This window comes from Schistocerca serialis, chromosome 4, assembly GCF_023864345.2.
Source record: "Schistocerca serialis cubense isolate TAMUIC-IGC-003099 chromosome 4, iqSchSeri2.2, whole genome shotgun sequence".
NCBI lineage: Eukaryota > Metazoa > Arthropoda > Insecta > Orthoptera > Acrididae > Schistocerca > Schistocerca serialis.
This window is the reverse complement of record NC_064641.1, coordinates 705,846,455-705,859,974: the sequence shown is the minus strand read 5'-3', so window position 1 is coordinate 705,859,974 and position 13,520 is coordinate 705,846,455. Positions and strand designations below refer to the sequence as shown.

The 13,520-nt window shown below is 36.5% G+C and overlaps 1 protein-coding gene across 1 annotated transcript in view; it reads right to left on the bottom strand.

Moving 5' to 3' along the window:
- Positions 1-2,636: 2,636 nt before the first annotated feature.
- LOC126473219 (uncharacterized) overlaps positions 2,637-13,520 on the bottom strand; it is a 45,518-nt gene continuing 34,634 nt past the window's right edge. The window contains exon 7 of the mRNA XM_050100129.1: positions 2,637-12,446. Within this exon, the coding sequence (XP_049956086.1) occupies positions 10,187-12,446 (2,260 nt within the window). The 3' untranslated portion in view covers positions 2,637-10,186. The remainder of the gene's footprint in view (positions 12,447-13,520) is intronic.

Below are 13,520 nucleotides of genomic sequence, written 5' to 3'. Positions count from 1 at the left end.
ATTTGAAAAAATGTTTGTTACGTATGTATGTATGTGACAATGTAGTCATGGTGGAAGATGGTTACATCTGATCGGATGATGTCGTTCGGCATCCATCCTACCTCTCTGGTCCTCCTGTGAGTGTTAGAGCAACATTGTTGAGTACAGAATACAACAACAAGATCCTTCTGAATGGCAAATCTCATGGTAATGGAAGAGCTGCTCTTTGTCTTAATCATGACCATTCTCCACAATGTCCGACACCATCACATAGCCTTTTCCACCAGAATTACGCAGTAGCTTAAAAAAAGGGTAGTACCTTCACCACCAGCAGATGTGATTGGTGCACCAAGGAAACAACACACACCCGAACTGGAAGGGGCCGTATTGCATCACGTTTAGGGCCAGTCAACGAGTACAAAAGCAATTTCTTTGGCTATTAATGAATGGAACTGAGAAACAAGTGGTGCACTGGGTCACAGGTAATCAATTACCTGTAAAAGTGGCAGATTTGCCATCATTTCAAATGGCTGTAGCACGGAAACTATAGTTTACCCTCTACAAGTACTAGGAGTTTGTCATGGGAATTTCCAAACACAGTGTATGTACCTCAAGGGAAATATAGTAGAACTACATACTTCCTTTTTGGATGGTAACAGGGAGGGCTGTATCAACCCAGAACGTGTGTAGCCATGTCCACACAATCTGGTCTTGAAAACACCCATTAAAACTACAACCCCCCACTGTTGTGCACATATGAGGACAAGGGAACACCAGGAATGGAACCTGGATCAGTGGGGTCAGGCTCTCTTCACTGACAAGTTTACGATTTATCTGAAGCCTGCAAGTAATCACAAAAACTTGTGGAGGCAGGAAGGTACCAAAGCATGACTCAGGTATGTAGTCCCATGCATTCATCTGGGAGATGGATCCATCACACTCTGGCCAATATCACATACAGATGTCTGACATTACCATTATTTGCATGCTGTGCAGAACAAAGACAGGATCCCCAAACCTGCTGTTCAGTCATACAATCAACAATTCACCAATGGTTTGTCTTCCAAGGGAATAACACTTGAGTACACTGCATACCTCATGAATATCTTCCTGGAGAGAGAGAGGAACCAACTAAATGGAATGGCCTGCAGTATTGGTGATTTGAATCTGACTGGCTTTCACCCACAGCCTTCATCAGCAAAAGATTAACTCCAGTCATAAAAGTAAGCAAGCACACTTCATGCATACGTAACCACCAACTCCAGCAGCTCAGGCCATGTGTGCATAAGGTGTGCTTGCTTATGTATTTCTATTTAGCTATGAAGGCTGTGGCCAAAAGCTTTATGTGAGTGTGTAAATTGTGCCTGTCTGCAACTAAATGTGCCTTCTTTATGGTAATCAACAATGTCTTCCTACATTGTTGATATTCCTACTTGGAGTTCCAGTTTTTTGAGGTGCAGATTTTTTGCAAGTGCAAGTGTAGATAAAGCCAAAAACATTTATTTACTGCAATGATACAGTAAAACTTAATGTAACTTGAGAGTGAGAGAGAGAGAGAGAGAGAGAGAGAGAGAGAGAGAGAGAGAGAGAGAGAGAGAGAGAGAGAGAGAGAGAGATGGGGAGGAAGATGGGGGATGGATGCATGCATGCACATGGGGAGGAAGATGGGGCATGCATGCATGGACATACATGTTTAAGTATACACTTGCACTCAGCCTCTACAAATGACTGATGCAGCCTGCGATCTGGAAAGATTTTTAGATGAATGAATTAAAAATTACTGTGCCACGAGGGATCAATTTAAACTTACAGCATCACCACAAGACTCCTTCTCAGCCAATGGATTATCTAAGGAGGCCCTCCATCAAACAGCAGAACACACTTAGCGGCAGTCTCAACTACCTTTTGCACGGCATAACAATGGTTCAAGCAGGTTACAACACACAGGGTGGAGGAACATAGTACTGAATATTACCAAGCTGCAGATTTTGATTCCATAGATATGTAATTTCAAACAGACTGCCTCTATTATGGTTTTTGCTTTGGCTTCATTCCACAGTAATTTTTTTTTGTGTGTTTGATACAGCTTGTTACTTCCAGATTCCCTGGAATATATACCTAGACACAGTTACAGATATGTAAGTAGTGTATATTTTTGTACTATATTATTTATATTTTATGACACAAAAATAGGACAAGTTATACTGTTATTTCATCAATAGATTACTGCTAGCAGCTAAGAACATAGAAGTTAAACATTTCTGTACAATGCCGACAGTGCTATACCACTTGCAACTGAATGTCTGTGAGCAGAGCATTACTTACATGCTCCCCCAAGATATTAGGCACTGCATCACAGTCAGTTTAATTAGTACATTCTCTACATTTAAAGTGACAAACTGACTGAAGAATTACTAGGTATTATGCATTTTTTTGTTCATAAGTTGCAAAATTTAAATGCATTAACAGGGCTGTTGCTTTTGCACAAACACATACTCCAAACATGAGCAATGACACACAAGAACAGAAATTTTTCAACCACATTAGTACTTTACCAGGTCGCACATAAATCGGCAGAACAGTTAGTCAAGGTAATAAGGTTATAAACATACTTCTACAAGGCTTGATCAAGGAGAGGATTCTCTGCATAAAATGCGTTTGTGCACTTCACCAATTTTTATTGCAATGGCAGTGTTGCAGACAAAAATTAGGTTTAATCAGGAAACATTATCTTCACAAAATGATCCAGTTTGCATTCCATGAATCTTTATTACAATGGCAGTGTTTAATTTTTATATTACACATTATTCTCCATATCAAATTCTACCAATATTTACAATATGGGAAGAAGTCACATACATCTTGTACAAACATGATTTTGTGTATACTTGATTCCCTTATGGCTCACAGCATCATGATTCAAATCTGTTAGGAACTTAAAGACAAATTAAGAGCTATTCCAATTAAGACACCCAACCTGGTACGAGTCTGCTGTGGGCAATGTAATAATGCAACTTCTTCATAAAACAGAAAAAAAATAGTCCAAAATGGAACACACAACTTAGTGTAGAATAAACACTTGCTCTGCAAATAATACTTAACTTGTGCTAGTCATTTCATACATTCAACTGGAATACTAAAAAGGGCAGTCTAAATGTGCACACTAATGGTTTCTGAATCAACTGTCCTCTCATTTAATTCCCATCATTCACAAAAACATTTCAAGGAATCTCAAGCTAGAGAGATTGTCAGGAAACAAAACAGGTAACAGCTTATCCAAGAACACACAATGTATGTTGGGGATAAGACACATACACTGAACACCTGGTTTCAGACCTCTGCAGTTAGCAATTATAGTTAAAAAGTTATTCTTCCCAAGTACATTACACTAATAAAGAAATTTATCTTGGGTGTTTGGTAAAAGGTTCCACCTTTTGAAGCTATAGTAAGAAGAACAAAGAAGATTGAAGGCTGTGGAAAAGGAATGTGATTAATAAATGAGGCCACCACATGACAAACAAGAAAAGTAGGATGGGGGGAGAGGGGGAAAGAGGAAGCTGTGAGCCGGTTTTTTTCCTTTTAGTATCCCACTGTCAGTCTGCACAAGCCACAGTTTTCTTAACAGTACCCTCTCCCTCACCCCCCAATTATATCCTCATAAGTTATTTTTGTTTAGTTTTTCACCCTCACAAACGATAATCGTAATTTCAATCTTTTGTCAATTACACAATTTTCACTCTGTTCTATTAGCACAGTTACTTTGTCAACTATTTTTAAAACTGGAGGTAGTTTTCATAATGAAGTCTAAACGAGTTTTCCCATAAAGGTCAGAGAAATAGTATTACTTGAGAGAATTATGGTTATCTTCAAAAACAGTTATAAACAAAGTCTTGTATAGTGGACCATATTTGACCTACATTTTGCACACTAAGTAACTGAAGCTGGTCAAACTGCAGTGCTTTTTCAACGCATATTGCATATTTGTGGTGAAGAAATCTATCGTGTAACAATAACTTCATCTGCCTCCACTTTTTAGTGCCTTTTTCTTGTTCTGTCAGGTAAAAGCTGTATTACTTCTGATGCTCTCACCAAAATGAGTCAATATGAGCAGTTTGAATTCCGTGATGCTTTATAGTTGAAAGATGATAATTCTGTTGATTTTGCATTCATTTTTCAAATACTTTCAACCAACTAAGCACAATATGGTCACTATATGGACGGTGAAACCAAAAACCCTGCTGTTTAATTCTAAGTGGGAGCAATCAGCACATAGTGGCTGCTTAATATTAATGTAGAGTGATCACCAATTTTACATTATTTGCTTCCCTACACATTAAATTGAAATTTCTAATCTTTAGGACCACTAATACAAAATTTATATGTTATTGTTCTGGTATATTTGTGTTTCATATGAATGTAATCATCAACACAATTAAATCTATAATGATATATAAGCAAAGAAAACCTACCCTCTGTCCCTATCTTTTTAGCAACTAAAGTCCATGCAAGGGGGTTTCAGTCATTATTTCCCCCTAACAAAGTACGTTCTTACTTGCGCACTAATAAAATTTCGCCAGTACGATATAGCTTCCGACTACTCGGAAACAATGAGAATCTGTTTCTTGTAAGGTTATTCAGTGGTTGCACAAATTGCAATAATAAAGAAATCTTATACTTTCTTCTTGGCATTCATTTGGGACAGAACATGAATTCCTACAAGACTGTACAATAATGTCACTGAAAGATAACAATAAATTGCTGAAACAGGCTATGTGAATATTTGTAGTAAGCAGCTAATATTGACATAATAATTACTATACAGTTGAAGCAACAATAAAACTATTTGAAGTCAAGCAGCTTGTAGTCATACGTGAGTGAGTCAGCACAAACTGTGAGGATGGGAGAGGTTAATGATATATTCTCAAAGTTCTTTTTCCCACAATTCACAGTAAAACGTTACTGCTTGAGTTACACTATAAAAAACTGTATCAGATTGTCACTGGCACAGGCAACATTTTCGTTGCTAAAGGAACAGTGGTTCCATAGTTAGTTTTCAGTTACATAAATAAAATAAAGTTAAATGTTGATCTGTCTTACAAAGGGGTAAGCAAATGAATCAACAAAGAGCTAGAAACTCCTCAGCTATGCACTAAAGTGGAAGCGAGGCTTCAACCCATTGTGTCAACTGTAAATAATTATATTGGGTATAGAAGACAAAAAATATGAAACACAGGAGACATAAAAGGAAAAACTATGGTCCTTATGTTGGCTCTATCTCTTTATTTGGGTCCCCCAAGGCTTATATTTTACTCTTACCACTCTCCCCCCACCAAAGTACAAAAAAGTAAAATTCGTGAATCCCTATACTTTTAAATATAGTAGAATTGTAGATAGGTTTCTTCTTTAATGTAAGCTTTGACTTTCAGGAATAGTCCCTCACACCTGTTCATCGAACATACGGAAAATTTAGTAGGAGCAATAACATTAATAACAGCAGCATTTTCTTTAGGGTGTGTAAAACTGATCAGATGATCCACTAACAATTTTCCCAGCTTGCGGAAAGTAGCCTGACTTTACCTGAAATGGAACCGTATGTCTATCATCAATCATTCATTACAATTAGTGATTCCAGAATTCAGGTACAGATGCACACAGAATAGAGACACAAGCCCATCTCTGTAGTCACTGCACAACAAATGTGAAGTCACAAAGAAGCAACTCCAAACTATTGAACAAAATGCATACAACAATACTGAAAATTGGAAAACTTTGGCTCAACTATTTCTTACAAAATTAAGTATCTCATCTACAGGTAAATTAACTACCCTGATGAGAATATACCAAAACATGCAAAGAAACAGGGAGAGGGAGAGAGGGAACACCAGAAAAGGGAGGGGGGGGGGGGGGAGAGGGAGAGGGAGAGGGAGAGAGAGAGAGAGAGAGAGAGAGAGAGAGAGAGAGAGAGAGAGATAGTTAAATGTTTGACATCGTACCTTCAAAAAGCAGACACCACACTTCATTCTAATAAGGGAATTCATAGCTTCACAATTAGCTGTAATTCACATAACTTCCACTATATGTTTATTTAAAGTTGGAAATATATTTGTAAGTGGACAAATGTACAGAAATAAATTGCATTAAAGCTAATCATTATTGCTTCAGTTTTCCACATTTTGCTCAAATATACGAGAAGTGCTACTCTCTTGAAAACCGCTCACAAGTTTTTCTGTACCCTCATCTTCTCTTCATAAAATAGTGAAGATTTTCTTTAAAATTCACATGAGCAGAGTAAGCTTTCATAAGTAAGTACCAAAAACTAACATTCCACATCTCTGTGGGTGTTTTTCCCTTCCTGTAGACCAAAAACTATTACATTTTGATTCTTTACATATTCCAGGCTTTGAAGTGTCCATCAAAATGAACAAATAAAACCAGATCACCAAGATTCATACATGCAATTTTTTTTCCTCTCTCATAGAAAGTATGATTTTTGCCCCAGCACAAAATGAAAAACAAAGCAGCAGATAAATATTATCCATACTACAATATCAGCTCCCTTGAAATTAAGGGAGTGCAATTAAATAATGTTTCAATAAGATGAAGTACTTGAATACTTAAAAACTAAACTATTTATTAAATACAACAACATTTAAAATAAGTGAGGTAAATATCACAACAGAAGTTAACAACCAACAAGAAAAGACACATGTTTCTTAATATGTAGCAAAGTAGCCTCCACCAAATACCAGTTACTTCAGCTTTAGCATTTGCAATCTTATTGCTATGTAAAACACTTGATTGTGAGTGGTGGCACAAAATATTATATGACGGCCATACTGGACAAGAAATATTAATCCATTCACAAATGGTCCACAGACACCATAAGCACATGTGACATAAAACAACTTCATTTGCACATCACTGTTTGCTACAGAAAAAGGGCATACCATGCCTACAAAATGAAGAAACATGTATACTATTCAAAGACTTAACTATTTACATCTCAACTGACTGGCAGTTTTTGAAAATTATGTACTGACATACTTATATACAGAAGCACATGCACACGCACACACACAATATAAACACACTAACATTTTAACAGCCAAATGAAAATATTCCCACATTTTCAGGAATTCTTCATTCAAATGTGAATTTGATATATGTATATAAAGACCATTCTCTGCACATTTCAATCCCATTGTATATACATATCAAGTAAATAAAAATCAATTTTACTACAAATATGCATGATGCATGTACCGATATGAGGACGTTGGCACATGAAGAGCTGATTGCGTCTTATTTCACTACGGAATGGAATGATTAATTTATGAACAGGCAATTTCTTTCAAGAAAAAAGGCGACCCTATAATCATATTCAAGACCGTGCCAAGTCCTCTTCCATACAATAACAGCAACAACTCATGGTTACACATAGTTACATAAGTAACAGAATGTGGAGAAGCAAATGCAATTATATATCACCTAAAAGACTGAAAGTAATAGAACTACAATTATTGGCAGTGAGGCTCTGGAAGTATAACAAAAGCAAACAGTAGAGAAAATTGGAGGCCACATTCAATATTGTTGAAGTACTACTTCCCCTTAGCACCAGCATGTTGCAGAAAAATATATTATCCATTCACATCTTACATCACTCACCATAGATGAGGGAGAAATACACAGGGAGACAAATTCACAGATCTTATGGTTATTTTTCAACACCTACAAATTAAGAAAATGGGGCTATTCATTTTATAGGTGGAATATGGTAATTCTATGCATTTGAGAATGCTGCCATAAACAAGCATTAATTCTGAATATATGTCCAGTGAATAACAAATGATTTATGCAATAAAGGGAACAAACTAGATACATCTGATCATGAGATTCAGCTGAACCTAAATGTTCCATGTGCAGCTGAATATGCCTTGACAATGTAATACAGATAAAGAGAAACACAAATGGAAAAACCAAATAAATACAAAATCTTATTACTTCTGACTTGAGACGATGATTGAAAAACTTAATATTAAGTTTTTATTTTTATAAAAACAAGAAACCTATCAGAATATTTTTAGAGACAATACTGTATGCCAGTGCATAAGTTTTGTGCTTTCCATGATTATAACAAAATAACAACCATCTCAACATAACTTCACGACTGATGATGTAAGCACATATTTCTCAGGCATATTTAGTTGCTCAGAAGCACACAATTCCTCAGCTGTCTTATTTAAAAAGTTTTGACTAGAAATATTCACCGAGATAATTGTAAATGGATCTGCTGCAAAAAGATTACCCAAATCAGTAACAAAGGGGGTAAAAAAAAAAAAATAAAAGGCTGAGCCACTGTGTATATGAAAACATATCTATATAAACTTTAAAGTACCTAAGTCCACTATGTCAGGCACATTTCTAGAGCATAGTAATATTTAGTCACCATTCCAGTGTTAATATGTCAACATGAGCAAGAATAATATTAACCTAACTTTAGATAGACAGGCTACAGTAACAATATGAGAAAGATAATAATTACACCTTTACAAGAGAAAACTTTAAAATTGTAGAATAACAGTACAGAAAAAGCAAGAATGAGTAATGAACTTGCACACAAAATGCCACATGATGGAATTCATATAATTAAAAAGTTATTATGTCACTAATTTAACAGGATATATGTAAGCGTGTTTCACAAAAGCAATGTTTCACAGTTGCTACAAGAATTTTCCAGTAATGTCCATGGACTGAAATTCACATGAGGCAACATAATGCACTATTTCATCAACTGAAAAAGTTTTCACATTTGACTTGCAACTTACTAATATTTCTTTAGACATGTCTCAAAACCACATAGAAACAAAGTATATATCAATTAACAAAAACAGAAACTGTATTCATCACACAACAGAAATGAAAAAAAGGAGATTTGACAATAAGGTAACACCAGACATACTTATAATAATTACACATAATTCTACATAACCACTGACATGAACGGCAGTGCAATTGTTATATATGCTACTTTTATAACTCTGAGAATTGCGTGAACATACAAACAGCAGGCACCTAATAGAGTGCTGGGAAAAAAAGGGGGGGAGGGGGAGGTAAGATATGTAAGCAACAACAATGAAATGACACTGGTCAGGTTGACATACTCAAAAGGCAGAAGTGTTTTTGCCCATTTGGAAGCAATGCAATATTCGGATCTGTGACTTTAGTAAAATTACCAATATTGTTCATTACTAGAACAAATACTGCTTATCGTTTTCTAAACACGCAATGATAATGAAACACTGTATAAATCAAAGTGGGAGAGGAGTGCTTTTAACAAAGCATTACTTCAATCAAACATTTTCCCCTTTTCATTTTAACTCTGAACTGAAATTTTCAATATTTTAGTTGCCAGGAATTTTACAACTCACTGCATTTTAAAATATTAATCTCAACTTATAAACCAATATTAATTTCAACTTATAAACCAATATCAAACTTTGCACACTGTGTTTAGATATTTATGATGATACCAAGGTGGAAGATGATATAAAGGGCATTTGCAAACACACTGCCTTTTCATTTTCTTTACAATGCTAGCTAAGTTATACCATATCTTACTTTACGTATCTTATTCAATCAAATTTCACACATGTACATGCCGCAAAACTTTTATGTAAATGACAGAACAGATTCAGAAGTGCATTATGTATTACCATCTGAGAAGAACAGAAGATCTACAACCACAAAACTTTGTGTGGCTGTACATAAAATGGTACGTAAATACGTAAAACACAAACCTCAATACAAATTTTAGAGAGTCAAATTGTCTAAGGCATCAATTATTACATAATTACTGTGTCAACTAATGGCAACAGATATTCTTTTATGAATTTCAATGCAAAAATATATCCATTTACAAGTAGAAACTTTCGATCACTCCATGAAATTACAACAGAAACCTCTTCTTTTTGCGCTTTGTTAGGCAAATGCAAAACTAGTTTTTGCAAGTTAAGTTTGAAATTCCAATTAGGGTAATAAGCCCAACAAAATAGAAGTATTAGACTTCTGCAATATTGTTCTGAAACTGTCAGACTAATGAAATATTACTAAATACTCTTCAATTATGGGCTCCAATGATAACTCTACTGAGGGCTACCAGAGCCATACATTAATTGCATGAAAGACGTTAAACTCAAGTTATTTCAAACTAAGCTGATTTTGAAATGGGTGCTGTTGTGGCAGTAGCTGGTATATCAATAGTATGAGTCTCGTTACCTAATATCAGTCTTAAGCGTTTCATGGGCGGGCGAACGAAAGTTTCCACCTTGCTCGAAGAGGAATAGAAGCTGTTGCATTCACTTTTTCGAAAAATGTTATTTTCTTCGTTTATATCGTCAAAAGTTTGTCGATTCATAAGTTCTTTTAACCGTCTATGCTTCTTTTCTCTATCCTTAGATTTGTGCCTCTTCTTTCTATGAGAACCATTTTTATGACTCCCTCTTATAAGATTCTCATTTTCTACACCTTCAACCCTTAGAATTTCATACTCTGGAGCAAAACTGTCATCACTGAAATTTGAACCAGATTCTATAATTTCATCCAACATCGGACTACGCTTCATGCGCAGTGTTAGTTTTAAGCGTCCTGGCTCACTTGGTTTAGGGGGTGGCATCGGCGCACTTAATGATAGCGAATGTTTGGACATATTATTTTCACGAGCACATTCGGTGTCTGCTGTGTGGTGCACTTTTACTGATGTCTCTCTCACCTCACAAGAACTTTTATTCCAACATTCAATAGCACTGTTACACAATGTTGGTGATCTAACTGAATTACTACCAAGAGAATTTCCTAACAACCTAGAACGACAAAAACGTTGGGGTTCAGCTAAATCACTATCTTCTTTGTCACTAAATTCATAGATATCCTTCGTCCTTTCTGTGTACTGAGTCACAGAACTAAAATTACTTTCCACACTGTTATTCACATGAAGCTCACTACAATGTAGGTTTTGATTAGACAGTGGTGCAACAGCAGGTTCTCCTAGAAGTTCACACTGGGAATCTGCATTTATCGTTGAACACGACTGGCCACTTTGATGGCCGCTATCATCTTCAAGAAAGCTCTCATTTGCTCCAGTATCAAATGATGCAGTGTGTCCATTTTCCATACCAACATCTGAATCAGCACAACTATCAGTCTCATTCTTATTCGGAATATTTTCATCATAATCATCATCCACATCATCATCATTATCATTATCATTATTATTATTACTGAAAGACTGTTCTGCCTCCACTACAACATCAGAATACTCTTTGTTTTCATTCTCTACAGTTTTATTATCAACAACTGCTTTCAATGGCTCACATGTAGTTTCCTCGTTAGTTTCCTGAAGGACTTCAAACACTGCTCTTTTATCCTCACATTCAGCTTGCGTAGTATTGCCGACTGGTGCATGCGACACTGGTGTCACTTCACTGAGTCTCTCAATAGTTTCATCTTGCCGTGATTCGGGCATCTGACATTCTACAACACAATTAGATTCCACCTGATGATCTATGCTACAACTAACAGCTCTTTCTGTGACAAGGCAAGCATCTACTGAAAGTTCATTCAACGTTTTGTGATTCCTTAAGGTGATCCCGCAAGTCTCGCCCTCAGGTGCATCAGCCCCTACCTGCATGTCACAGCAATCTTTCTGCCCATCACTGTCAGAAACTACCCCACTGTCATTGCTAAGGCTGCTAAGACTGCTGATACAGCTACTGTTGCTATTGCTAGAGCAATTACTATTACTATTTTGAGTATCCTCTGTCAAAGACGATGAACTGCGACTAATTAAGTTTGAAAGAGTAACATTATCATCATCATCGTCAACCTGTGAAGAATTTAACTGCATTGTCTTTAATTCCGACCTGGTCTGCGCTTTGCGCAAAAGCCGTTGGGATCGACTGGAACCACCTGAGCGAACAGACTTTAATGAATGACAACCTGAACGCATAACTTCCCTTCTAGTTATCCTTTCACTACGTTCTTTCGCAATTCGTTCGGTGCTGGCCTTTCCAAGTGGTAAAGATGCAGCAGAAGATTCTTGCGTGGTGGACACTGCCGTCATCTTCTCAACTCCTCTACGTGTTCCACTGCTAACTGCATGTTCAATATCTGAAAATTTAGATCCTTGGGCTGCAATCAGCAGTTCTGCATCGTATTTTGTTAATCCCTTTTGCCGTAGTTCCTTAATGCTTAAAGGAGCTACAATAGATGTTTTAGCTTCACTGCTGGCAGATGACCTGTTATTGACTGCACTATCAATCAATTCTCTTTCCCCCACAAACTCTGGCTTTTGCACAGGGTTCTGTCGATGTTTTGTTCGATTTAAACGGTTATCAGTCTCTCTCAATCGGTAACCAGAGCTAAGTTCATCACTATTAGGTTTTCCTTTAGCAAATGCTCCAGTTCCCCTCCTGTAAATAAACGTAAGCAAAATAAACACCACAAACAATGACAGTTCAATAATAGGTGTCTTATAACACAGTGATACTAAAAGAACACTGATAGAACAATGTTTTTGTAGAATAATAATTTTTAAAAATTACAAGAGTATCAATAACCAATAAGATAAAATATTAATTTCTGGAAAAGTTAAAGAAAGGAAAAAAAACTATTTACACAGTATACTTTTTCCTTTAACGTCAGGTACAGCTAATATATAATACCCTTCTGTAACTAGTTTGAGCCCTATGGTGTTGAGATACTATGCCATCTCTCCCACACCAATAGTAACCTGTACCATGCCTTATATTCTGTAATTCACATTAAAGCCGACATTAACTGAATTTCATTCATTAGTAACTCAGGCACAATACTAACATTCTTCAAAGAATTTTCGGTTACTTTTTTGAGGAGTGTTGTTTTTTGATTAAAATAGCTTTGTGATTGACATTTCAGAAGTCAAGTGGTAGGAAACAGCCGCATGCTAATCACAGCTATTTTGTGAGCACCACGAGTTATCTGTATTGCCTGCTTTGTAGATAAATGCAGAGCTTATTAGGCATGGTGATCTGCAAGCCAACAACAATGCCCTCCACATCCTGCAGGAAGTAAAAGTTTAAGTAGTGGACTCCCCTAGCATTTTTTGTAGTTTATTTACACCACATAATATGCATCAAAATATTCGTTGTAGTTTTACTTTTATCATGAAAAGTGCATTAAATATGGCAAAGTGTGTTTGAATATGGCCCTAACGACAAATGTAAACATTCTATGTTACAAGTCAATATTTTACCACAAACTTTATTTGGCATTCAAATTTGTTGCACTATGGTACAGGTCAGTCCGTCACCATAACCAAGATCTTGCGCGCGCGCGTGTGTGTGTGTGTGTGTGTGTGTGTGTGTGTGTGTGTGTGTGTGTGTGTGTGGGGGGGGGGGGGGGGGGGGGGGGGGTTGGTTAATCATAGTATTTCCCACAGGAGTACATGCCCAAGCAACAAATGAAGCACAGTACGGACACTATCATATTGTAGCGATTCTTGAACA